At 44.6% G+C, this 26,146-nt stretch overlaps 1 protein-coding gene and 1 long non-coding RNA gene across 4 annotated transcripts in view; one reads left to right on the forward strand and one right to left on the reverse strand.

The window, feature by feature from the left end:
- The window catches only part of TLL1 (tolloid like 1), a 139,086-nt gene extending 137,610 nt beyond the window's left edge, over nucleotides 1-1,476 (reverse strand). The window contains exon 1 of the mRNA XM_037377314.1: nucleotides 450-1,476. Coding sequence (XP_037233211.1) covers nucleotides 450-606 — 157 coding nt within the window. The 5' untranslated portion in view covers nucleotides 607-1,476. The remainder of the gene's footprint in view (nucleotides 1-449) is intronic.
- Nucleotides 571-26,146, forward strand: LOC119143256. Of its 3 annotated transcripts, none has more exons than XR_005102644.1 (4): nucleotides 571-685; nucleotides 1,473-2,316; nucleotides 3,700-3,837; nucleotides 15,955-26,146. It is a non-coding gene; the product is annotated as an uncharacterized LOC119143256 (long non-coding RNA). The 3 variants fall into 3 exon arrangements; XR_005102646.1 differs by lacking the exon at nucleotides 15,955-26,146 and adding an exon at nucleotides 10,263-12,591; XR_005102645.1 differs by lacking the exon at nucleotides 15,955-26,146 and adding an exon at nucleotides 4,428-4,550.

Genomic DNA, 26,146 nt, shown 5'->3' on the forward strand with positions numbered 1-26,146 from the left:
GCTGGGGGAAGGCGAGAGGCGGCCCGCGGGGCGGGCAGGGCCCCGGGAGCAGCCGCCACCCTCCGGCGCCGCCTGCGGGGCCCGGCCGGGCCGGTGCAGCGGGCACGGTGCCGCCTCGAAAGCTTTGAGCCCCGCTGCGACGCCCGCCCGCCCGGCGACGGCGTGTGTCGGCCGCCCGGCCCCCCGGCACGCCGGCGGCGGGGACGAGGAGCGGGGGCGCCTGGCCCTGCCCTGCCCTGCCCGCCGCCGCGCCAGGGAAGCGGGTCCCGGGCACCTTCCCCAGGTGAGGCAGCCGGGCGCGGGGCTCCGGCTCCGCTTGTAGCCGGTGCCCCGGGGGGGAGCAGGTGAGCCCGGGACTCCCCTCACGCACAGCGCCGTAAATAAAGCCGAGACAAAGTCACCATCTGGGGAGGGGATGGGGAGCGGTATTAGACGTGGAAGTCACTTACCGGCTTTGCAAGGATCCTTATAATCTATCGCCTCGGCTTTATCCTCCTCAGTGAAATCGTAAGTGTAGTCATAATCAAGGCCAGAGCAGGAGGAAGGCTTCCCACAGACAGTCCACCCGGCCAGCCACAGTGCCATCCTCCAGCAAAGCATCTTCATCCTCCCCCGGGCAGGGCGGGCAGGGTGCAGATGAATTAGGCGGCCGGCTCCGCTGTCCACGCCGGCTTGGGAAAGGAGGGTAAGGAATGGAGGAACCACAGCTTTGGGGAACGGTGGGGGTCGGTGGGTTTTTTTCCTTCTCCACCCGGAGGCTGGTCCGACAGACGGTGCGCCCTAGGTAGCCCCGGTCAGGCGGGTGCAGCACGAAGCGAGGAGCATGAGCGCCGCGGGCCCCCCCGCCCGCGGCCCGCCACCTCGCCAGGGAGAAGCCGCCGGGTGCGTGGGTGGGCGCAGGGGGTGGGCTCAGGCCGGGAGATCCCGTCCGTCAGGGCGTCCCCCCGCTGTCAGGCCCCCGCCGAACTTCCCGCGGCGGCGGCGGCTGTCCGCGCCCCGCTCCGCGCCCGGCCCGCGCCCCGCCGCGCCGCCGCGCCCGGTCCCGCTGCTGCTGCCAGAAGATGGATCCGGGCTGCACATCAGCAAACTGCCGCGGGGAGAGGGGGAACGAGAAAGAAAGAAGGAAGGAAGGAAAGAAAAGGGAGCGGGGGTGGGGGGGTAGGGGGGTGGGGGTGCGCTGGAGCAAACCGCGGAGCCCTAGTGATGGGAGGCAGCAGCGATGCTGGAGGGAGCAAAGTGTCAGAGCTTCCCCCCCTCTGCACAAACACTCTAAGCTCTGTCTCTGGTCTGTCCCCCCTCCTCCGTCCCCCTTTAACTTACGAAAACCTTACAGGCAACTAACACACAGTCGTCAGCATCCTGCTTACTTATTCATACAGTCAGGGTCAGGATCCGGGCTGCTTCTGATCTGCTCCCTTGATAGTCTTATGGAAACACACACGCATTCACTATATGCTTCTATCTCCATATAGCTTTCTCTCCAGATAAGCAGTGGTCGGCATTTAAACAACAACAACAACAACAACAAAAGAATCGAGATGAGATAAAACAATGCACAGATCGACACCCGGCAGCCAAAAAAAGCTCGAGAGAACGGGTGATGAGGAGGACGATGAGAAGAATTAGCTGCAATTTAGGAGACGGGAAAATAAATCAGTGCCTGTGTATTCCTCCCTCTGCTGCGTCTGCTTTGCAGTGTTAGCCCCATGAGCTGACGGGTGGGGGTTAAGGAGCGAGGGGGAGGGGGAAAAAGAAAAGTTTAAGCGTCCATAGTTTGTTTAAAACAGAGGAAAGCAATATAAAAGGTCCATCGGTCTCCAGAAGTTCAGCCAAGCAGCTGGGAACCGGTTCCAAAATGAAAGTAAGAGCAAACAAACAAACAGAAAAAAGAAAATAATCAAGGCAAACAAAAAGTAAGATTGCAGCAGGCACCGGCAGCGCTGAGATCTTGCAGTCGGGCTCCCCTGCTCTCACGTGGCTCTCCGGGGAAGCGGCGGAGGTGTGTTTCCCAAGCGGGGTTCCGCGGACCCTCTGCTGCGCCCCGCCAGCGCCCAGGCGCGCCGAGCCGGGCGGCGGGGCCGGGTCTGCGCTGAGCCCGGGCGGGGATCGGCGCGCAAAGCCTCCTCCGCGGCCAGCCCGGGGGTGGGGAGGGGGTGGAGATACGTGCTGCAGGGATAAAGTAAGATCAAGCGGAAAAAAATAAATATATATATATAGGTAGTTGAAGATCTCGCTCCCTCCCTGCCTGCCTCCTCCCCTCCCCCGAGACGTGCTGCTCCGATCCTGCAGGAACGCCTAGAACTGTTTCAGACCAAGGTGAGACTTTTCCGTAACAAACTCTCCTCCTCCTCTTACGAGTTTCCATGGGAAAGGGCGGGGGGGGGGGGGGGGGGGACACGACGACAACGACGACGACGACGAGGTAGCGGGGAGTTTCCCCTGCTCTCACTTCGCCGGGGTGTCACATTTAACACGGGCTTTTGAAAGGGGCAGCGCTCCGCTTGCCCCGCCGCACTTCCCGGTCTCCTTCCCCCTGGCGCAAGGGTGGAAATCCGGAGACAGTCCCTTCCCCCGGCGGTGCCAGCAGCGCAGGCCGAGCCGGCGGCCCCGGGGCGCCCCTCACCGCGGCCCCGGGGCGCAGCGCCTCCCGGGCAGCCCGCGCCGCCCCAGGTGCGGGGGGGCCGGGGGAGCGGGGGCAGCGCCCGGGAGGCGGTTACGCAAACTCCGGGGGGAAGGTACGGCTTGCTGTCGCCGCTATCGCCGGGGTTGGCACGGCTTGCTGTCGCCGCTATCGAGGCTGAGCTGCTCCCAAAACCGGGGTGGGGGTTGGCGGAGTGGTAAAATCGCGACAGAGCGTACTGCCCACCCCGAGCCTGCCCCTGCGCTCCTGCGGGCGAAGGGTGAGCGCTGCTATAGATAGGCACTCTCTCAGTTCATACCATTCAAACTGGAAAGGTTGGTTAAGACCGGGCTAATAACAGCTTAATAACAGGGCGCATTACGCAGCCTAGCACTGAGTAACAGCAGTGTCTCAGAAGCATCCATGTGCTGTGCTTCCTTATGTTTTTGGCATCCAGGTTGTGCTCACGTTACTCCCAACTCAGTCTTGCTGCTCCCAAGTTGAAAGCCAAGGAATGAGTAGCTACCACTGAAAGGCTGCAGCCTTCCGTAAGGAGTAACTGTTCTCTGTCCCGGCAGCGGGGTTTGCTGTGTCACAAGGCCCTCAGAAAGCACCACACACCAGATCACAGGAAAGCCTAGGAAACTTGTGGCCTGTCCCTTGCCCTCCTCCTCAGGGTGCTGGCTGTGCCCAGCCACCCCAGACACTTGGAACAGACCCCAGGGAAGATACCGGCGACCATTCCTGTCAATCCATCAGGGCAGCATCGGGCCCGACGGCCCCTTCACTTCCCAGTGTCACAGTTTGGTGGGCTGTCATTGGCTGGAGAAACCAGTTTGATCCGATCTGAAAGCTAGTTTCTGTTATTGTTTATGTCCGCCAAGGAGACAGTTTATCTTACAATGCCATTAACTACATGCTCATTTCACATACTGACCTCCCTAACCTGGTTTTGTCATTCTGCCCAGTCTTGTTTCATACGTGCACACCTTTACAAAGTTAATTTTCTTTCCTGAGCCCGTGTGCCTCCACCCCGGAGAGGAACGGCCTCTGCCTAACAAGCTCACGTTTGTCCACAGAGCCTTCGGAACACTGACCTTCCTGACGGCTTCAGCAAGAGGATCGAACATACAACATGCGATCCTGAGCACACCAGTCTCCCCAGTGAGAAGATGATCAGAGTCTCTCTCCGGCGGGCGATTAACTCTCCCAGCAAGGTAGGCACTGACATCACCCTCAGCCTCCAAGCGGCACCTGCCCCTGACCTCAGCACCGCCAGGGCTGGCAGAGCAGCACCACCGGCAGTGGCAGTGCGAGGATGGCGGCCCAGCAGAGCCCTGGCTGAGGCACAAAACACTCGGGAATGCCAGGTGGGACCTGTGCATGTTCATGATGTAACAAATAAATGTGTGTATAGGTCAGGGTGAAAGCTGCTTTCTGCTTGTAATCCAGCACAGCTACACATTAGTATTACTGTTTAAAATAAGCGTTACAGCTCTGCAGGAACTATTCTGCATTGCTTAGGTATGAATATTCCCCCCAGTCACATTAGTAAAAACCTTTGCTCACATTAAGAGAAGTTTTTTCCTAGTAACCAAACTGGCTGATATTTTTTTTAAAGAATAAACTTTTCCCCCCAAGTAACCCATTAAATATTCAATCTAGCTTCTTTCATGATGCAAAATTTTGAAACATTTTAGGTACAAAATATATTTTTCTTATCGCACATTCATGTCTACCATTCCAAAAAGCTCACAACTCTGATAATCCATCTGACAACACAGTCAATCAAAAATCCATCCTACAGCCGTTTCCAAAGAAACGAACACATAGCCAGGAAGACAGAATGCTTAAGCTGGAAGGAAACCAACCAAAGGAACACAACAGCAACAACAAAACTCCAAGCATTTTCCCTTTTCCCTTAAATTTTCTGGTTTGGGGGTATATTACAGGGACACAGATAATGGTAAATACAGTTATGCTAAAAGTGGTGGTGGTATTTCTTTTTTTTTTTTTTTTTTTTTTTTTTTAAACCAGGAAGCTGGAGGCTTTTCTGCTCTTCCCACATACAAAAAAAAAAAAAAACACTTTAAAAAAAAGGACAAGTATGTAAGAAAGACAGACACAATCACAGAACTAAAAAAATACATCTGAAACATCGTTGCTCACACCTCCTCCTCATTCTTTAGCTATCTGTCTCCTGCTTAGGCCTCCATCTCGTGTGGCGTTTTAGGTGGGTGGACACAATGGGCTTATTCACAAGCATCAAGCTCAGCACATGCCTAAAGCTTTGAAGGCTGAAGACCATGGCTGGTCAGCTCCTTGGGGCTGGGACTCGTGGGAGTTTTCAGGAGGCTAACACAGTGAAGTTCAGCAGGAGCTGGCTACCTTCCTGCTTTTATCATCTTACAAACCCGTTCCTTGCTCAGAGGTACCTACAGCACTTCCAAAACTGCTGAAACCATGTTTAAATAGTTGGCAGTTCCCAAAATTGTTAAGTCTGTAGGGGAAACACTGAAGCTGAAAGCGCATTGTGGCAAGTAGACTGTCTACGGTAACAGGCATATAAACAATTGTAAATATAAACTGAGTAAACTAGATAAATAAAATTAAACTTTTTAAGTTAAAATCTGGCACTCAGGATCCTCACAGCAGTGAGCTCACCTGTGACACCTTATTTCTCCATTGTCTCCCACATCCACTCCTGTACTATGACAGTTGTTCATTCCATGTTCACATACAATTCTTTTCTACAGACCTCCGTGCTTAATTCACAAGAAGCTCTTCAATGTTGTTTTCTGGTTTTATTTTTGAAAGCGCAGCCCATGCTTTATTCATTACACACTTATTCAGATGCTGCTCTCTATACAGAGTTATTGATTTCCTCATGGGCTTTTTATGGAGTTTGTTGCTACAGTATTCATATGCTTCAAAAATATTAATCGGTTTAGTTTCATAGTACACCCCTCAGATGAGGGGATATTGTGACAGGATATGAATATTACACATGGCAAACAGCTGCAAATTGTCTGGTTTGACATCTCATAGACCTGTCAGGACTTGGCATTGTAGAAAACCTTATTTCTTCAAGGCCTGGTTCCTGCTGTTTTCAGCTGCAGTAATTTTACTCCCCAAGTATCCCAAACTACTTCTACTCAAACCCTGGAGTTTTCAGGCATCTAAAACTGAGAAGCAAGTAATTAGCAAGAAGTGTAATTTAAAAGCCTTGAACCAGCTTTATCAAGGAGCTCTGTGGCAGAGGCAAGGGCCAAGACTCAAATTTCAAGCTGTTCAGCTCTCTGAAGACTTTAGACACTATTTCTCTTCCCGTAATTCCTTTCCTTCAATACTTCCTTCAGTTTCTAGAATAAACGTGACCGGTCTCCTGCCAGCAACAACCCCATCATTAATGACACTCACATAATTAAACCACCACTTTGAATCATCTGCTCCTCCATGCAGTGCCTGTTAGCACCAGTAGGCAGTCCTGCATTTGGCCCAGTGTTTGAAAAGATGTGTCTCTCTTCACCACTGGATTTCACAGCTATTACTGGCAGGAGAGGGACAGCACATCTTGGGATCCCTTCCAAGCTCCGGGAGAGGGTGTTTTTTAATAGCACGATCCCATCTGCTTGCTTTCCATGACCATATTTTGCCTTATCTTGTCTTGTTATTTCTAAACCTGTCTTCAGTCTTGGCTGTTCATCCCTGTTTTGTTGTGGTTTTTTTTTTAACTTATTAATGCTAGTTTTTGATTCTCATCCCAGTTCCAGCTGTCCTAGTTGCACTTCTCTTTAATCTTATTCTGGGACTTCTCACTTTCAGATTCATCTTCAGCTATGCAGGGTTGGTTGTTGTTGTTTTGTTTTCACTCCCATTATCTAGTTGATCCTTTTCTCAAGCCTTCTCACCCGTTTTAACTTCTAGTTATGTTGACGTTCACCTTCCTGCCTGTTCTTTACTCCAGGTACGCACCACAAAGCTGGTCTTGCTCCTTGACCTTATTTCCCAGTTACAGTTACCCTAGCTCCAGCCCTTACACTGCTCTTTAGGCAGTTTTCCTTGTCTGCAACCCTCCATCTACCTTTTTTCCTTCAAACTTTGTTACTTCTCAAGCCCAGTTTCATTCTGCAAACAATTTCATTGTCCCAAATAGATGTCCGCCATTCCCATTGCCGATTTCTCCCAATCACATCCCACATTCTTTCTCAGGAGCTTCGTGCAGACTTTACCATGCCGCAAGATCAGTTCTTCCCCGTCTGCTCGAGTCAGCCAGCCTTCCCCTCTGCATCCCGCAGGTACAACCCAGGTGCACTGAGCATGTGAAATCATTGCTGCTTCCCAGTTAAGGTCCAGATCCCAGCAAGGCGCAGCTCAAAACGGTGATGTAAAATGTCATTGCAGGTGAGACGCTCGGGTGAGAGAGCTGCTGACCATGGTGATATTTAAGTCTATGGTAACATTAAAGGAAAAAAAGGATACATCCCTTGACATTAGGGCTGCTACTCTCCTCCTTTCTGTTCTCAAGATTTAACTACATTTGCTACAGGCTGAACATACTGAAGCCCTTCCAAAAATACTGCTATGATTTTTAATTACGAGCAAACCCATATATTTGCAAGTTTCATTTTCAAATACCTGCATAATTTAAGCCAATATTTTAAAAGAAAGGTTGAAGAACAAGAGATTAAAAATCAGCTTGCAGCAGGTACCTAGCATGGCAAATGTAATTCCAAATCTTTACAATTAAGCAAAGGTATATAAGCAACTTAAACAATACCTATCAGCAGGCAGTGTCAGGGAATTTTAATATTAGATATCCAACCAGATTCTGTTTATAACATCATGTGTCTTACACTGTCTCCATTTTTAATGCTCTAAAAACTGCAGAAGAGCATAAAACTACATTGAGAACACACACTGACATTAAAACAAGTAATCAAGCAACAACAACAAAACCAGTGGTGCACTACTTAAATTAGAAACTGTTCTGTATTTGCTCAGCATCCCTGATCCTCATCAAGCAATAAATCAATCTGCAGTAGCTGTGGACAGCTATTTAAACACAGGCCCAGAAGAGCTTAATTGTTAAAGCAACGTTCAAAGCTAGAAGGTAAAGGAGGTTAGTATAGGAGGTCATATTAAATATTCACTTGTCTGAAACCAGCTGCATTCCAAGTACTAGGAGGCATCCTGCCCTCCTCTTAATTAAAAAACAAAGTTATGAGCTTTGAGCTTAGCAGAGCTTAGCTTGCAGTTCTTCAGAAGATAGATGGAGACTGCCAGATGAAAAAGTGACATCTAAATGTTTGCCAACTTGATTTTATTTGGTTTACTTTATTGTCTAGCTTGCAAAAAACAGCTAAAATATGTTTGTTTTGAAGTTTGTAGTTTATTTTTACAAGTTGGTAAAGCATTCAGGATTCAGTTCTCAACTTTGTAAGAGGCTGCTCCTTGTCAAAGTCAACAGCAAACTTGCCTTTGACTTCCATAGGAGCTGAGCAGGATCACTTATCAGTTATCATTCTAGCTATTGATAGCTGGTGAACATAGTTGCTTTGGCAATTATATGATAATGTAAGTTTAACAAACTACAACATTGACATTGCTACTCCTAGACCTGTTCACCCTTCATCTATGAGCAAATGTTGCTATTAGACTGAGAAGTGACATTGAATGAGACTGACTAGGTGTACAGGGTTAATCTTACCCTCCAGTATCAGCATACTGTCACATAGCTGGGGGTCAGCGGCTGATTTTTGACAGAAGAAAGCCTCTAATGAGTGACTGATCTTGAGTGACTGCTGAGCATTTTGATCTTCCATTCATTCCTAGAAGATGAGGCAGCTCAGCACCTTGCAGAACAGAATTCACTGTTTTGAGCCATACGCTCAGATGAAAACTCTCTGGTTTAGTTTACTTTGTAATTTATCACGTATGATAACCTCTCTGGCACATACAGAAAAATGCTGAGATGGGACGTAAGGAATCAAAGCACATAGGGGAACCCTGCCCTAATTGGGTTTTCTACACAGACACAATCTATTCTTCTAACTCCGAGTCGCTGAAAATAAAGCATATTGCCAACTCCCAGGAGTAAGAATAGCAATTGTTTTACAGAAAGCAGTAAGAAATTGTGATACAAGCACTATCAATGACAGCAATATTGTCCTGTAGTTATTAGCTTTGTTTCATTTGTCATAATATTTACATAAGTTCTCTACCAGACAAAGAACTTTTACCCCTTTCAACATTGTCTAAAATATATTTCATTAATACAGGTACTATCATACCCACTGAATTTTACAGTGCAGCTCTCCAAAAAACCCTCATATACCTAAGCTGGCTTAGCTAGTACCTTTTTCTAACCTTCAGTGGCATAAGGTCATAAATGTCTATGGCAAAACTAATTTAATTGCATTCAAATGACCCTGTTCTCTCTACAATTATCATTACTGTTCTTATTGTCAATTCTTTACTACAAGACTATGCAGCATAAGCTTTTTTTTTTTTTAAAGATGACACTGATGCACCATGCAGCAATAATTAATAACCTTTGTCTGGAGGATTCACGGATCCTATTGTATTTTAAAGATGGATGGTCTTTCACTCACCAAGGTTATAGTTTTGTGCAAACACCAATCGATATTGGCTGTAAATAATATACATTTTACAGTAATTACACATATATAGCAAATATACATATGTATTACAATTTGAGCTCAACTTGCAGCCATTTCAGTAGAGTTTTCCTTCAGCACCATTACAACACTAAGCTTTTGCAATTAATTTTTTGTCCCCTCTCCTCAAAGCTATACAATTTGCAATACTAGAGATGTTACGGATGACTGTAGAGATACCTATTGGTGATTGTGTGCACATATACCTTTACATACACACACACTCACGATATACAGGACACAAACTGAAGTCTGAGATCAAACCACTTCCAAAATTAAATTGCTTAATTCCAAGCAACTAAAAAAACCCCCTAACTCAATCCACCTTAAGCCAATGTGTATCTGTGTGAATCCTTTTTCAGCAAATGGCATGAGCAGCGGTTTGCAGGACAGATATTGGAGATTAATGCAAGAAGACACTATCAAAATCCTTGTACTAGAAACGTTTGTAACATAAACCTTTGAATTTTGCACAAAATGCTACCAGTGAAAACAGTCAGAAATACTTTGCTGGTTTAAGAGTTGACTCTGCTGAAGTGATAGCTCATGACTTCTGAATGGTTCAGTCAGTCTTCAATTTGTGAAAAGCTCTTCTACTACTTCTCCTTCCTAAGCCTGTTTTCTTTTCTCTGTATGCATACATAAATAATGCTGAAAGCCATTACTTAGTCACTCAGCTCTACTTTCCATTCATTTTTATTTTTTCTTTATAAGAAATTACTTCAATTGGTGTTAAATGTCCAACTATTTATTGAATACAGCTTTTGATATTTGCATATTTCAGTTGACTCAGAATAAGGCTGCTTGATGTATCTGGAGCGAGTTTCCTACTCCTGTCCACATTCCATTTACTATAGGGAACAGAGCAGTTTGCCAGTTGTCTCCATCAGTAAATTTGGATCTTTTGCCGTTATCGCTTGTTACGTTTCTTTCTCTAACTCCCATCCTTGCTGTCACCACAGGAGCAGAGTATTTGTTTGCTGGGGAAATACAGACATAGGAACATGCCCGAGATTTGGTTTAAAAAGCAGCGGCAAACTAGATGAGAAAGTCCTCTTCTGAAACCCAACCGTGGTTATACTTCAGAGTCAGAACGTTTACAAGAAATATCATTGGTGTCGCCTACATTTTTAATGCAGTCCTTCGGTGTGGACATAATTAAGTGAATCAGGTAGTTTGCTAGAGCGGTGCTGAAACAGCAGTGGCAGCTCAGGGACTTCCCTGGGAGAAGAGGCCGGTACTTGCGGACGGTTCGTTACGCCCGTCCCACGCGCACACACCGGGGGCGCCACCCGGCCGGGTCCCCAGCGAACGCCGGCCCCGGTGAAGCTGCACCGCACGGGCAGCCTCGGCAGTGCTGAACGGGAACGGGCGGCTGTTTCCCTCCCGGGCCAAGCCCGCCGCCCCGGGGCGGCCAGCGCCGCCGCAGCACGGCCCGGACGCCCCCCCCCCCCGCCCTCGGGCGGCTGTCGGGCGCCCTGCGACCCCTAGCGCGAGCCCGGGCGGCGCGGCTGCCGCAGCTCCCGGGGGCACCGGGCGGACACCCCCGCGGCTGCCCCCCACCCCCACCCCGGGGCGCCCCGCGCCGCCTGCGGGACAGGGCGCGGGTGCAGCGCAGCGGCACGGGCCGGCGGGGGGAGCGCAGCAGCACCCCCACCTCCGGCACAGCAGCAAACCTGCGGGCCGCGCTGCTGCCGCCCGACTGAGCTGCGGGCACAGCCCCGGCCCCCGGTGGGTGCGCGGCCGGCACCGACGTGCCCGCGGCCGGGCGGCAGCGCCCCGGCACCGGGAACGGCCGGCGGAGCGTGGGCGGCGGCGCCCCGGGCAGAGGCAGCGGCACAGCGGGGCTGACCCGGGGCCGGCTGAGCCCCAGGCTCACGCGGGAATGACAGGCCGAAACCGCAACGGTGCCGTTAGCGAAGGGGAGCGGCCCTGCTTAACGCGGTTCGTGCCCCCAACTAAGATCGACTCGGTGGTCATATGCACGCATCAGAGTATGTGTCTGCACATACGGTAACGCTATATATCAAACTTGCATGCACTTACATACGTAGTGTAGACACACTTTTTGGGCCACAAATATAGTATGAAAAGGGCGAGTCTACTGTTTTCATTCCTACAATTTATTGATAAAGCACAGCAACAATTCTACCTAACGCTAAAAATAAACACACCAGAACTTTAATACTGTGGTTGCCAACAGAAATGAAAATACACAGTAACTAGTCCAAACAGTTAAAGATCTTGGCAATCTGACGGGTAAAGCACCGTTATCTATCAGCTGAAAAGATTCCGGGATATTAAACATGCCCATTTTTCAAAGACACTTATTAGTGTCTTGTGATACATTCAGTTCCAAAGCGGCAGTAGAGGCCTGGAATGAGGGCTTTTGACTCAGGGTTTTCCATCAAGATAATCATGACTTGTCTTTAATGAACAGTATTGCCTGCTGATCTGTAGCTTCCTGGTCAACCCCCCTGAACCCCAAGGCAAGCGCTCCGGCCACTTGGCCATCCCGACCGACCATTTGTTCACGAGCTGGGCTGGGTCTGAGCCGTACTGAGAACCTGAAACCCTCCCAGATGTTGTGGTGGCAGGAGCACGGGTGACACGATCACTGGGCGAGCACACTACTGCTGTCTCCCATTTTCCCAGAGCTTAAGTGGCCTAGTGCCTCCTGTCAAGGCTTTGGTCACTTCGCAAAATCATGATTTTAAGCAAGGTACCGTCAAGTCTACAAACTGCCTCTGAGAAAACAACTAGTGCGGAGAATTCCTTGTTAGTTATACTGCCACTATATGTTTAAAATGCCTATCATATGATTAGAAAGAAAGGAGTTCACCTATCTGCACCAGTGGGGTGAGAATCACAGCTTGCATAACTCAGAGTACACTGGGGAACAAACACACAAAGGGACTATGCCTCATCTATGTAATCTCTCAATATGTTAGGCTAATTTTTCTTTAGCTGCTCCACATATGGGCAATTACTACACAAAGGTTGTTATAGACCTGCTGGCTGAGCACAGAGGCTGAAAATGTAATGTAATCCTGTGTGACAGTGGGGGAGGGAAGGGGGCACAGCCCACCAGAGGCAGGAAACCTGGTTCTGTGCAGCAATGCACATCGGACTGATGGCTTGGTTCCTGGCTGTTGGGTCCCCCACAACTGTGTGAATCAATTTGTAAAAAAATTATTTTTCTGCAATTGGAAGTGTACATTAACTGAAAGTAAATTATATAATTTTCAAAGCATACAGTTTATGTTCAAACTTTTGTCTGATTTACGAAGGACTGACCTAAGCAGAAGATAAATCTTTATTTTTCTTAAAAGTTCTCAGAGCTTGCTTTAATTCATTTGTTCTGGAAATGAATTAATGAAATAATTCTGGAAATCCTCACTGAAAATGCAAATTCTAAGTTGATATTTACATACATTCTCTGTAGGTGTCAGCATTGCTTTATATTGTTGTAGAGAACTGTATTTTTTTCTTCTCAAAGAAAGAAGAAACACAGACTTGTCATTTTCCAAATGAGAGATAGTTTTCCTGCTGTCAGTTTGTCTTTTACTACCCATTTCAGACTAAGACATTTAATACTATATTGCATAGGTGCAACTAAATTAAATGTACAGAAAATCCCTGCGTTGTTTTCCATTTAAGAACCTTTGTATTCCATTCGAGTTACTTTCTGTATAAATATCATCCTTATTGATGTAAGCATAAGGTTCATGTAATATTTGGCAATATTTCTCAAATACTGCAAGGAGCAACAATTCAGTGATGCTAGATAAACTGTGAATCTACCTTCTTTACACAGACTGTAGAGGAATACCGGACTAGAAGTTGTTCTTACAATTTTCTAGGTGGCATCCTCAAAAGCCAACATAGGGCAAATATTATTTAACACTTTCATTGCTAAACTTACCATTCAAAATAAAAGTATGCAACTGAAATTTGTTGAGAATACATTATTGAGGTGAATTATCCATGCAGAAGGGACCTGTGCTATCATAGTAGAAGTGAATGACCTTGGGAGCCAAAGTAATAGTAATCATATGAAAATTAATTATACAGAGTGCAAGGTCATAAAGGGTAATAACAAGAATTCTTTCTGGGACCTCAGGCATAGAGAGTGATCCAAGAGAGCTATGGATTAAATAGCCAAACAAAACTATCATCAACCTCATATGCCCGTGAAAGAGAAATACAATCCAAGCCTCTCTAAGGCAAGATATTTCCAGTAAAAAAGAGCAACATTGATGATGTTACTACAAGCTGGAGTATATATGAACAGTATTTGAAGTGGTGCATATAATCCTGACCATTCTTTTGATCAATGGAATGGAGAGCCTCTCTTCCAGCATGCTATTAAGAGAGCACTTCAAAATCATGTGAAGGGATATGTTAGCTTCCTATAAAAGTATGTGAAACATTAACTATGCAATAAAAACAGCATCAGCACAAGGGAAAAATGGCTACAAACTGCTCAAGAATTATATTAAACTGGGATTCTGAGACAGCCACCCAGGAGGAGTAACAAAAGGAGAAATCCTATCTAATTCTCAAAGGGCGCTCAAAACAGAACATGTGACACGTCTGCTTGGTCTAGGAATGTGCTGGAGTCCACATCCAGGGAGGTCCCAGTAGCTCAATCTTTCATTTGCATTACAGCTTTGAACCAAGTTTTGTCATTGGTGCTATACCATTATCTATTGATAAAGTCAAGTGCTACTTACAGCCATTGGTTGTGGGCAGTTTTAGTTGGTCTATTTGTAAGCGAAATGGAACAGATGAGGGTTTTTTTGCAGTAGTAGCCTCAGAATCTGTTTAGACTAGAATTATCCTTTTTCACTACAAGTGCCAAGCACCTTGATTACAGAGACTTCTCATGTTGGCTGGCTGGCTCACAACCAACATTTTCAAGTTATTACATTTTAATTTAGATATGAATTTCACATTGGGCATGTACTTAAGTGCAAGTTTTACCCACATATTTGCGTAAGGTATTCTTTAGAAAACGTTGCTTCTGAAGATTTGTTTACCAATACATTTTTATGTATGGAAAGGAATTACCTTTCCACCAGGTCTCTAATGAATTTGTCTACAAACCAGAAGACCTACACTGTCTTATTTTTAGGTAATCTTAAAAGTACTTAGAGGCTTCTATTAATGGCACAGCAGAATGCTGAGTTTTCTATAACTCTGCGGCTGCAGAATCTTGTCTCTATCATAGATTTGCCCTTGGGCTGCAGAATAAACAAAGAGAGTATTTATAGCCCTTCTCATACAGAGAGATTTGATCATTCAAAAAGAAGGCAATGAACTGCACAGTACTTTCTATATCCCCAGGCTTGCTACTAATATTAGTATTAAGGAAAAACTGATGTCACCTGATCTGTCACAGTCTCTGGTTTTTTACATCTCTGGGTAACACTAGGCCAATAAGGTTAAGTATTATTTTTGCATTCATTTATTTGAACACAGTTCTATTGTCATGACAGATTTAGAAGTACTGTCCTCCACCTGAATTACATCAGATTGCTATAGTTGATACAGGAAATAGGAAAAAAAATCTCAAAGTAGCACTTCTCAGTCTATCCAAAGAAAGATTTAAGGAAACAGACAGCTCTGACCATTTGAAGTGACCCATAGTTATTGTTCTTACTAAATAAGAAAAGCTGGAGGTGAGGTAGACAAGCCCTGAATTATTTTTTTTCCCAGACTGTAACTGGATTCTAATGTAAGATTCAGAAGATTGGGAGGTTCAAAGTTGCTCGTACTATAAAGCATAAGCCTGACAGAATAAGCTCTATGACTTAACTGGCCTTCTGAAAGCCATTCTCTACTACCTAGACCCAATTTCCTTGAATTGAAGGAGTCTGATGTAAGCTGCATCCCACAGGGTGGCACACAGCAGGGCTGCGCTGCTCTGAGCGCCCCTGGCTGGCGGCCTCTCTTGCTCAGTAGGATTGACTCTGTGCCTCAGGGCACCGGTACTGCAGTGGCAGTGATATTCCCCTTCCCATCTCTGCTGAGCACACACACTTCCATGCTCACAGTCACAGCCTCATCCAGACTCTCCTCAACCCTGGAATATTCTCATCAAGCTCAGTTTTTATTATCTTGGACTAGGGTTGATTGGTGTTCATAAAAACTCAAGTAAAAACATCCGATATGAGTTTATGAATTTACCTAGCATCTATGATGAATAACTACTTAAAAAGCAAAATAACCTTTTATGACTAAAAAATATATTCGAATCCAGTAGAACTATCAGAGCGATCTCCCTTTTTGTTACCTCTCCCTTTACTGTTTGCTGGGAGAAACACCAAATCCAAACTCTCACTGAAAAAAGATTTTGATGTTCAGACCCTTACAACAGAGTGCTAAAATGCACAATAATGACAGACTGGATAAGTGCTCACATACAAAGAAATATTTTTAGACTACTAATGTACTGCCATTACATTTAGTCATGTAATCGGGGAAGAGAAAAATGGGAGCAGTTGCTAAGTGATCAACCAGTTGGAAAACAAGAGTAAAATTTTGGTAATATACAGTGTGGATGCATGCCCTCAGACTTCTAAGAAAGTTAGGTGTTCACAGTTAATGGATACCTGAGAAAAGTTCTTTGCTTTTTCTCCCCCAAAACAGTACCTTACAGGATCTTTTCGGAAGAGACAGTGAGAGAAACTCATTCTCGAGGGCAACAGACAGTTTCCTCAGCTACAAGATCATCCTTTCTTTTCTTGACATCCCAACTCATTCAAAACACATATCCCAACTTCCTCAACAACTGAGATGAGTCTTGCAAACAACAGACTCTTTCAGTGTTGTGCTGATTCATTCCAAGCACTGTTCATCCTGCACACTGAATGAGGCAGGGTCCTCCGGGAAAACAAAGAATGAGATCATGTAATTAAAGACTATCTTGTAATGTACATGGGGATTGAACTATAATGGTCTCAATAGTTTTAACTCTATTTCTTAACTCTGGAGTGATTAAGACTGCTCAATATTGTTTTCTGAATATAACCATCAACAGTTGTAAGCAAAGACATTTGAAAATAACCAAAACTCCTAAGCCAAAAAAACCAGCCACACGGAACAGTACCAACTACTACTATATGGTATGCAAGGAGAAATACCAGTAAAGCCAAGTGGAGGGGAAAACAACAACACTGCTATTTTTATTGAACATTTTTCTATTCTCAATTTGCCTATTCATTAATGTTTAAATGTTTCCCAGAGATGTTCCCATTTTAATGAAATTCTGCCAGATGAAACTATTTTCAAATCCTGCGTTCCGATTCCCACCGGCTCACGTACTTGCTCGCTCCAGAAGGATGCTGGTGAGTCTCTCCATACTCCCCACACCAACAAGCCTACCTGGCAAACAGACATCCCTCAGACCCTGCTGCCAGAGTGCTGTTCCTCCGTGGGTGCTCTGTCAAGTCAGACATGGAACGGCACTTTCATTTTGAAGGAAATTTAACCTTTTGTTAAGAGTTCTAACTTAAATGCATGAAGCTTCTAAATCCGTCATAAAATGGACACCGTCCCCTCCTCCCCAGCACAAGTCTCTGGTAAGTGTACAACTTGTTTTCAAGCTGAAAGCCTGAACCACACAATGGGTGTTTGTTACTCTTTGACTCTTCCAAGAGTTGGACCTTCTGCAAGTCCCGACAGCCATCCCACAGGGAGAGGGATTATTCTGAGAAAACATCCCTCCCCTCTGAAATTCTAGACCCTGAAAGCACTTTGTTTCGAAGCTCCAGAGAAACAGATTTGGGACCATTATGCTTCATGTTTTCTGTCCCAGCATGCCAGGAATCTCACAGTGAGCACTGCCAGAAGTGGCACAGGCAGGGCAGCTTTGTGAGGGGACCAAGCCAGGAGCCCAGGGCAACCCCAGCAAAGGCCAGTTTACAGTCCCACAGCACACAAACACCACGGGCAGAACAGAGTACTGGAAACCAAATCCATTCAGGTGTTCCAGTAGAGAGCAGCTAGAGACAAGTTGGGGTATAGGGCTACAGCACGAGTCAGAAGAGTCCACCCAAGACATACCTGTAACACAAGTCCAATACCCAGCAAGGGAGGGATGGACGGACAGACAGACCAACCTGGCTCAGGTCTGAGCTTAAATGGAGCCTCAGGGCCCATGGGCAGAGGGTGTGTGGGCAGGGGTCCCAGGTGATGCTGCTTGGGGCTGTTAGCACCTGTTGGTGCACTCAGGGCATGTGTTACTCCTTGAGGCACCTTTGTTCCTTACTTATGGAGGGTTTTCCAACAAGCGTTATGGTTAGTGTTGGGGTTGCAGTTAAGGAAAGCAGGGGCTGCAGAACATCAGCATGTTCAGCAGTTTGCAGCCTCCAAAGGAGGGTGTGAACTTCTATGAATGATTCACATTTGTTCTTTTTTTTTTTCCCCATATTCATTTGGGGCTTTGTGGTTAATATAGCTTATTTAAAGGATTTACTCTTCCTCTCTTTCTTTAGTTGTATTTTGACTTATATTGGCTTCATTTGTTTGAAGCCATATCCTTCCTTTCTCTGTTCTTTTTGTTTGTCTCCTTTGTTCATATTTTATGTTTGTTGAAATGTAAACTTCTGGGGACTGCAATGTTGAACAAGTTCCTCAACTCTAGTTGAACTCATTAATGTTGGGAACAAGAGTGAACAGAGCATAAAGGATGTAAAAAACCTTTGTTCCTCGCTCCCGGAGTTTTTTCTATCAAATGTGCTTGGAACTCTACTTCCAAGAACCATTTCTAAGTCTAAGGATGCCTCCAGTCCTTTGAGAGCCTCTGAACTGGGAGGACCTAGAGAGCACTTAAGACCCTTTTTTTCCTTAGGCAGTGAGGTCTGTGTTGCACTTTACAGGCACATCACAGGGGTTAAACAAATGTCTCTGAGGCTGTCAGCTTGAAAACCCGTATGTAGTTGAAGTGCTTATTAAATTAAGAATAATGTCCAGCAATGCTGAAAATAACACTTTGTTTCAATGTCCACATAAAAAATTTTATAAGTGCAAGTTGCTGCTGTAATTTCAAGCACTCACAACTGAAGGTTTCAGTGAAGAAAGGTATGTTACCATTTTGAATTTCTACAGGATCTTTTTTTAATCCAGAACCAGAATACCTTGCAAACATTACCTAGTTAAAGCTCATCACATTCTTGTGATGTAAAGTAGGAAGACATCAGCTTCTACACAGTTTGTCCAGGGTGAAGCACAGGTGGTGACTAGCACAGCAACACAGCAAAGCAACGAGGCACAGAGGGAGACAAAAGATGCCCTGATCAGTTGAACCTTGAGGCATACTAGGGTACATGAGTTTTGCCGGGACATCTTTTGTTAGAGTGCCATACAAGCTTTCACATCAGAAAGCGTGATCGTGTCTTGGATCACTTCTGACACAAAACTTAGCAGGTCATATTCTCAGTTGTGTTTTGGCTCCTTGTCCCTACTTAGCAACCAAAAATATCTGTAAAACAGTCAGAAAACTCTCAGTGTGAAAGAATGTCACTGGGCTTATGGATGCCATGCCACACCGGACCTGAGATGCGCTGAGCTTTCAAAGCAGTGCAGATATATAGTGAGAATCAAATACAGTTACACCAAAAATCTTCTATGTTTCCCTGTTATAACAAGAAATTGCATCCGTCAACACAGTTGATACCCATCACCTTGGGGCAGCACCGCACTGGGGTACCCTGCTGTGTTATTTGCTATACTCTTTGGGTGTGCACGATCAGATGCCCACAATCGTGAACAAGCTAGCCCCGCTCACGCTGATCTAGCGCTGTCCTTCAGAGTTCTCCAGAAGCTGACCCTCGCACCCCTTCCATGAAGCACATCCAAGCAGGATTTACAAGCTTAGACACGGTCCCCTGCTAACGTGGTCTGAATGCTTCTCAGAGCACCGAGTGAACAAGGTGGAGTCAGGACTTACTGGGCCAGCTATCCAAATACGAGAAAGTCTAACCTTAACTGAGTTGTTAAAAAAGCTGTTAAAGATGCAAGATTTGACTGCTTACATAAACTAAACTATGCTGGTTGGGTAGAGTATGCTTATTGTAGCAATTTTACATCTCTTCATTACTCCAGTGGGCTGTTTCCAAAATAATAACAGATTTTTATATATTTTCACTAAAACCCAAGATACTCTGGGCTTTCTAAGTGAGAAGATAACTAAAATTCATAAACATGCATTTAGTAATTCATTCAGCCAGTGCTAAATGGAACCCTTCACATGGACTTTTCAAAAGCATCCGGCATGTGAGGTGAGTTCATTAATGTAATGTAGCAGGTCAGAATTAATATCTCTTTTCATGCAAAGATTTGGCCTAGAGAAAGAAGAACGATCAGCTTTGTTATTGCTCGTTTTTCTAGAAGATTTTTGTGATTTTACAAGATAGGACTAAAATCTCTAAATAACGGGTGTTTTCCTGGGTCCTTTTTCTGATGCAGAGGCTGCTCTCGGGGAAGTTTTGACGTAACTGAACTGTCATTCTAGTTAGAAGGCACTCACACAAACTCAGATGAAATACGAGACTGAAACAGTTCAAAAATTTAGTTATGCATAAAGCACAGAAGATAATTTAATGATGAATACATCAGAATAAAATACAGGGTGGGGTTTGGAAGACAGTAGAGGTTTCCTTATTAATATTAGACCAGAGGAGGGTCACAAAACCGATCAGGGGGCTGAAGCACCTCTCCTGCCAGGGTAAGCAAAGGGGGCTGGAGTTGTTCAGCCTGGAGCAGAGAAGGCTCCCGAGACCCCTTGTTGCAGCGTTTCTCTAGATAAAGGGAGCTTGTAGGAAGGGTGGGGAGAGGCTTTTTACCATGGCCTGTAGTGACAAGACAAGGGGCATTTTAAACTGAAAGAGAGTAGATTTAGATTGCCTATAGGGAAGAAATTGTTTACAGTGCGGGTGGTGAGGCACTGGCACAGGTTGCCCAGAGAAATGCCCAAGAGGTGGATACCTCACCCCTGGAGGTGCTCAAGGCCAGGCTGGATGGGGCTTCGAGCAGCCTGACCACATGAGAGGGTCCCTGCCCATGATGGGGGGTGGGCTAGATGAGCTTTAAGGTCCTTTCCAACTCAAACCATTCTATGATTCTACTCTCTTGACTTCCCTTGAAACATAACATTTTTTTATTATGGTCATGCTTGTTTATATATATTTTCACAATTATAAAAATATTTGATTCATCACTTCAACTCATGCATTTAAATTCACGAAACAATTTTCTTTACAAATATAATTATTGTAATATTGTAAATAGCTGTTAAATGTGCATAAATTGTAAGCTCCTCCCCTCCTCTTGAAGTTATTCAATACTTAGAAAATGGTTGCATTAATTTTGAAACGCATGTCTGGGGCTTATACAGTGCACATTTGAGTTGTAGAAGGTCCTAGAAAGTACAAACAGAATACATCAGATTATTTGTCTTATATCAAAGTGTAGTCTGCCAAATATAAGTAGCAACAAAGAATTGACTTTTGGCTAAAACATAGCCATTGTTTGATGTTCAGGTACTGAGTCTGAACTGCTGAGAGAGCTTCAGCAAGTCAATAAAAAAAGCAGGATTTAAAGAAATATTCACCAGTTTTCATGAATGTGTTTTGATATAAAATCCATGATAGAATCAAAAATAAACAGTATTATATTCCATTTTCCTAGATGAAAGACCTGAACACCCCCCTGTATCCTAGCAACCAGACATCAAAAATTTCAATGCAAACACCTTACCTCCTTCACTGTATCAAGTAATAAAAAGAGAATAATAAAATTGCAAACTTGCAACCAAATCTTAACACAACACCTGAAAATACAACAGCTCAGCAATACGTAGTAGATTTGAGCTCCTTTTTTTCCTTGTAGAAGTATGTATTTAGACAACTTCCCTAATACAGCTCTGTGACTGGAAGGGCAAGATGGTGTGTTTTGTGCTCTTGCCCATTTAGATCTCTACCTGTGCATATGTAAAACCTTACTGTATCAGGTTTCTTTGGTGACTTTTATTTCATATCCAACAACCACCTTTTCCTGGACTCTTTCCTTCTGTATAACGTAGACTGACACAAGCCCTGGTTGTGGTCTTCTCAGTCTGCTCCCCCTTGCTAAAACAATACAAACTGTCACTAATACGTGAGGATACTTGAGAACGCAGCTCCCTGGAGCATCTAAAGCAAGCACCAGAAATGGGCCACAAGGCACAAACCAGTAAACTACAGTCATTTTATAAGGCCAGCTGTACAATAAAAATACATTAATTTAATGTCTGCTCTCTTCCATGCTAAATATTTCCACTTTCAGAGCACTTAATGATCCCACCAAATGAAACGTTACCTTCTTTAGCTTTATCATATACTATCAATGCCTGTTTCTAGAAAACCATCAAAATCATTGTTAGCTCTCCATGAGCAACAAAGACTTTTAATTGGTCTTGTACGATATGCACCCATACCGCTATTATTTTGGGTGCTTCCTGCCTCGGTTTCATTTTCTTGCCAAAGCCCAGAGAGCAATAAAAGTGATTTGGATAAAGAGGCTGACACCAGGACTTATTTCATCTGCACAGCAATCAATAGTAGCCACAGCTGACAAGGAGAGCACAGACTGCAACCGTTTCCCCTCTCTGGTGTGAGCATGGGTGAAGGCCTAAATGTGTTGACCACCTTTTCCTACAAATGGCATGCTGAAACCTGTGCGCTATTTCCAGTAAACTCAAACTTCCTCATTGACCTAGTGCATAAAACAGAATAGCAGGAAGGGAGTTATCTATAAATATAATGATTATCTATATATTATCATGTATATATTATATGTATAAACATATAATGGTGCTATCACCTGAAAGGGCTCATGAATCGAGGGAGAGAGCAGACTGAGTGAGAGGATTTGGGAAGGCAAAGGCCCAACTCTGCAAAACAAAACAGGCAAGTATCGGTGTCAGGCAGCATCTTGCAAGTGACCGCCAGCAGGAAGGGAGGTTCAGCTTCCAGGTAGGTTTCCAATCAAAATATTGCAGTGATGTGCCAGCCAGAGCTCTTCTGTCTGGCCTTCTGCTCTACATGCTGGCGACTGGGCAGAGGTCAGCCGGGGGGACGGCTATCCAGTGTGCCCGCAGTGTGCTGCGGCTGAGCCGGCAGCGAGAGGAGACTTGCGGCTCATGCTCTGGCCTTGGGAAAAGGGCCCCACGCCCCCAGGAGGATCTCAAAACCACCAGGTTATCAGGCAGCTCCTACACCTCTGCTCCACTGGGATTTACAGAAGCACTACATTCACAACAGGAGAAGGAGAAATAAACTACACAAATTAAAATTAATAACCTGGGCAAAAACTGATAAAGAAAACTGAGAAGATCAAGAAAGTATGTGTATCTGGCAGTACTAAAGCAATAATAAAAAGTGTAATGGTACCGCCCGATGGAAAGGCTTACTCCGTGCACTGCTGTTTTCTGTCTGGGAAGAAGTATGAGATACTCCATCTTACAGGGGGAATGAACTTCTTCAGGGTGGACCAGTAACTACAGAGTACGTCAGAGTTAAATATTTTAAAATTCCACGCAGGACTCCCAGAAGAGTTTATGAGAGGATTTCAGCTGATTGTTTCTTATTTTCTGACTGAGACTTTTTAATAACTTGAGTCAACGTCAGAAACTGGAGTAGTACCAATATCTTTTTGCTGTTATCCAAAAGGTCATGCAGGATGAGTTGGAGAACAGAAGGACAAATGGTCTGACGTCAGAACAGAGACACAGAACTGAAACAGATAAGATAATTTCATTTTATAAGGTATTATTCATGCTATAACACAGCTATAGAATCATTCTTTCTGTTGGCCCGATGAGTGTCTTCCCAGGAGATCTCCATTTCAAAATGCCTGACAGCCCCAGGCTTAAAACACTTGCCTGGAAGATGGGAAAACTTCTTACCAGGCTGAGAGGGAAATGAGCTTTTCACATGCCTCAAGTAAGCGTGCTGGCATGCAGACCTACAGGAGGACCACCTCATGGGCATCTCAAGCTAGCTTTGTTACGTGTGTAAACAAAACAATTTGGATGTTTCAGAAATGTTCATTATAACTGAAAATATTTGACGCATTGGATCCAATTTATGAGTTTGTTTGGATTTATGAATGATAACTGACAATGGCTGTTTCAGAAAACCCAGCCCCAAAACTGATCACCAAGGAGTCTTGCCAGCACTACCTTCTTTCTTCTTTAAAGTAATTAATAAGAAGATTATAATATGAAAATTTTCAAGTCTTTCCACATCCAAGCCATTACGGTAATACTATATTGAGATATACTGCAAATTGAAATATTGCTATTTATTTAATTCATGAAGTTCCATGCTGGCAGAGCACATAAGAGAAATGAAACAGGCTGAAAACCTAATTATTGAAAATTAATATTTAAATAAGTCCATCATGTTATTTATTCTGCAAATCAATTTGTTATCTTGAAATAAAGTAAAAGGCCTGTTCTTTGAAAAAAAAATATTTCCCAGAATCACTACTACCTGTGTCATCTCAAAAGAAACTATATTCAGCATTGACAAGCAGTTAATGTTATAGATGTGAAACTATCCAAAGGTCCAGATACATAATGTTTACATTAATTCTTTATATACAACTCTGTCACAAATTTCAAACTTGGGCTTCAGCTTTTGAGCTGAACTAAGTGTTTAAATGAGTTTTCAAAAGCCTTTATGTCCTCAATTTGCCTTGAAATCAAAGAGACTTGGGGAACATATCTAAACTTGTAGTGTATTTGTCCCTTGGTCACATTTTCTAATACACAAGGACAAAATTTTATAAGCACTTAAATAAGTCAGAATCATAAATCCCATGACTTTAAACCCAGCTGGGAACCAAAACATTTATGTTTTCTTGGCTTCTGAAAGCTCTTTCTAACCAAAGTCATTCCTGATTACAAGAATCTTGCCATTGGACTACAAGGTCGTTGGTCCTTTATTTCAATTTATGCCTTTTAACAGTAAGGAACTGGACCTTTTTTTTAATGTAAGCAAAAACTTTGTGTAAATTTGTAAACCTGGATACTATTACAATCACCAGACTATTATTCTTTATTTAAGATAAAACCCAGCAGAAATAATAGTAAAAAGTTACTTAATTGAAAACACACCCTAAAAAGTCATTCCAAGGGCTTTTTAATACCTTGTTAAAGTAATGAATTTTCAGCCACTCTGTACACATGAACACTAGAAAACAGACATTTTCTTAATTGAAAATGTAGTAGTGTAAGGAAACCAGATTAATACTATATATACAATGCAAGATTTTAGATCTCCTGTTTTAGGTCTGTCTTTCTGCTGGGGTGTTATCTCACTGTCTCCTGAAAGCAAAGCTTTATAGTGCCGCTGGGAAACACCACCAAACAGCTTCCCTTTCCGTACAGCCTACCTCGTAACTGGGGTTGTCACTTCTCTCGGGATGCAGTCGTGCAGTCAGTCCACCCAGAAGCAAAGCTCTGCCTGCCAACAGCTGCTACCGGTGACAGCCATCCCAGTGGCAGTGGCTTAAGGTTCGTTCTTAGTCCCTGTGGGACCCATGCCACTTGCACCCAGCAGACTTCTTGGATTGTTACCCGATTAGAAGCACCTGCAAGAAGAGAGAACTTTAAAACAGCCCAACTCCTATTCACTGTCTGTCGTTCCCTGTGGTTTACTATTCCCCAGAAGCTGGGGAAATACTCTGGTTGCTTCATATTGCACTCCCTGGGACCTCTGTCCATGCCTCACATCCGCCGCTGCCAGCAGGCAGAACAGACCCGTAATCCCTGCTTGCATCCATCCCTCTGCCCTCGGTGTCTCCTGCCTGCTCTCCGGAGAGCCCATCTTGCAGTGCTGAGCTCCTTTGGTCTCCCTGTTCCCAGCCAACTGAAGCAGCCATGTAACTCTGGACTTGGAGAGCTTTGCCGCTGCATCTCCCATTTTTCCTCCCATTCATCTGCATGGCTTTCCTGCCTCTCCTCTGAAGGTGCCTTGTCAGAGAAGATCAATACACAGGATAGAATCACTTACCAGCTCGTATACCTTTATCACTTCCCTCCAGAATCAATCACGTAGGCAAAGGTTATGAAACTGTGAGACTGGCAGGTAGGGAGAACCAGCTGTGACAGGTTCAGCTTGACTTTGTAGTAATGAGGATTTCTGGCTGCGTTAACTTCGGCTGAGAAAGGATGTTACAAAAAAGCCTCTAAGACATCCCAGTCGGTGCCAAGTCCTTGCACCCATGTGCAAAACCTTTACGACATACATGTATTTCATAAAGATACATCTGTGCACACAGTGGTGCAGGTAGGAATACAGTAAGAGAACAAAGGCTTTGGCGTAGCTTTGACTGAAGCCTCACATCACCCACTTGAAGGACTCGGCAGGTGGTAGCCCTGATGACTGGCATCTGTGATCATCTGTTTACAGTGTCTTTGGTAGGGAAAGATAAGAAATAAAAGACTTGGTGAGTGTAGTGCCCTACATTTGTTTGTTATTTGGAAGAAAAGTACCAGGAGTAAAGAGCATTTCTTCTGACCAACTGGCTGAAAATTTGTTTGCCACTTGGGGAAAAAGTGAAACAAGAATATTTTGAAGAGTATCCCAGTTGCTATACATCACCAATTTACCCTGTCCCTTTCAGGCATCAGAATATTTTTTTTTTTTTGTCTGAATGGAGCTTAATCATCATGACATCATTAAATTCTAGAAAGTAGTACATATGTAAAATTTGTGGATATTAATATAATATAAACAGGATGTTTATACATTGCGTTTAAGCTGAAATAAAATAAAAGTGCACTTTCAATAAA

Source organism: Falco rusticolus, chromosome 1 (assembly GCF_015220075.1).
Source record: "Falco rusticolus isolate bFalRus1 chromosome 1, bFalRus1.pri, whole genome shotgun sequence".
Lineage (NCBI taxonomy): Eukaryota > Metazoa > Chordata > Aves > Falconiformes > Falconidae > Falco > Falco rusticolus.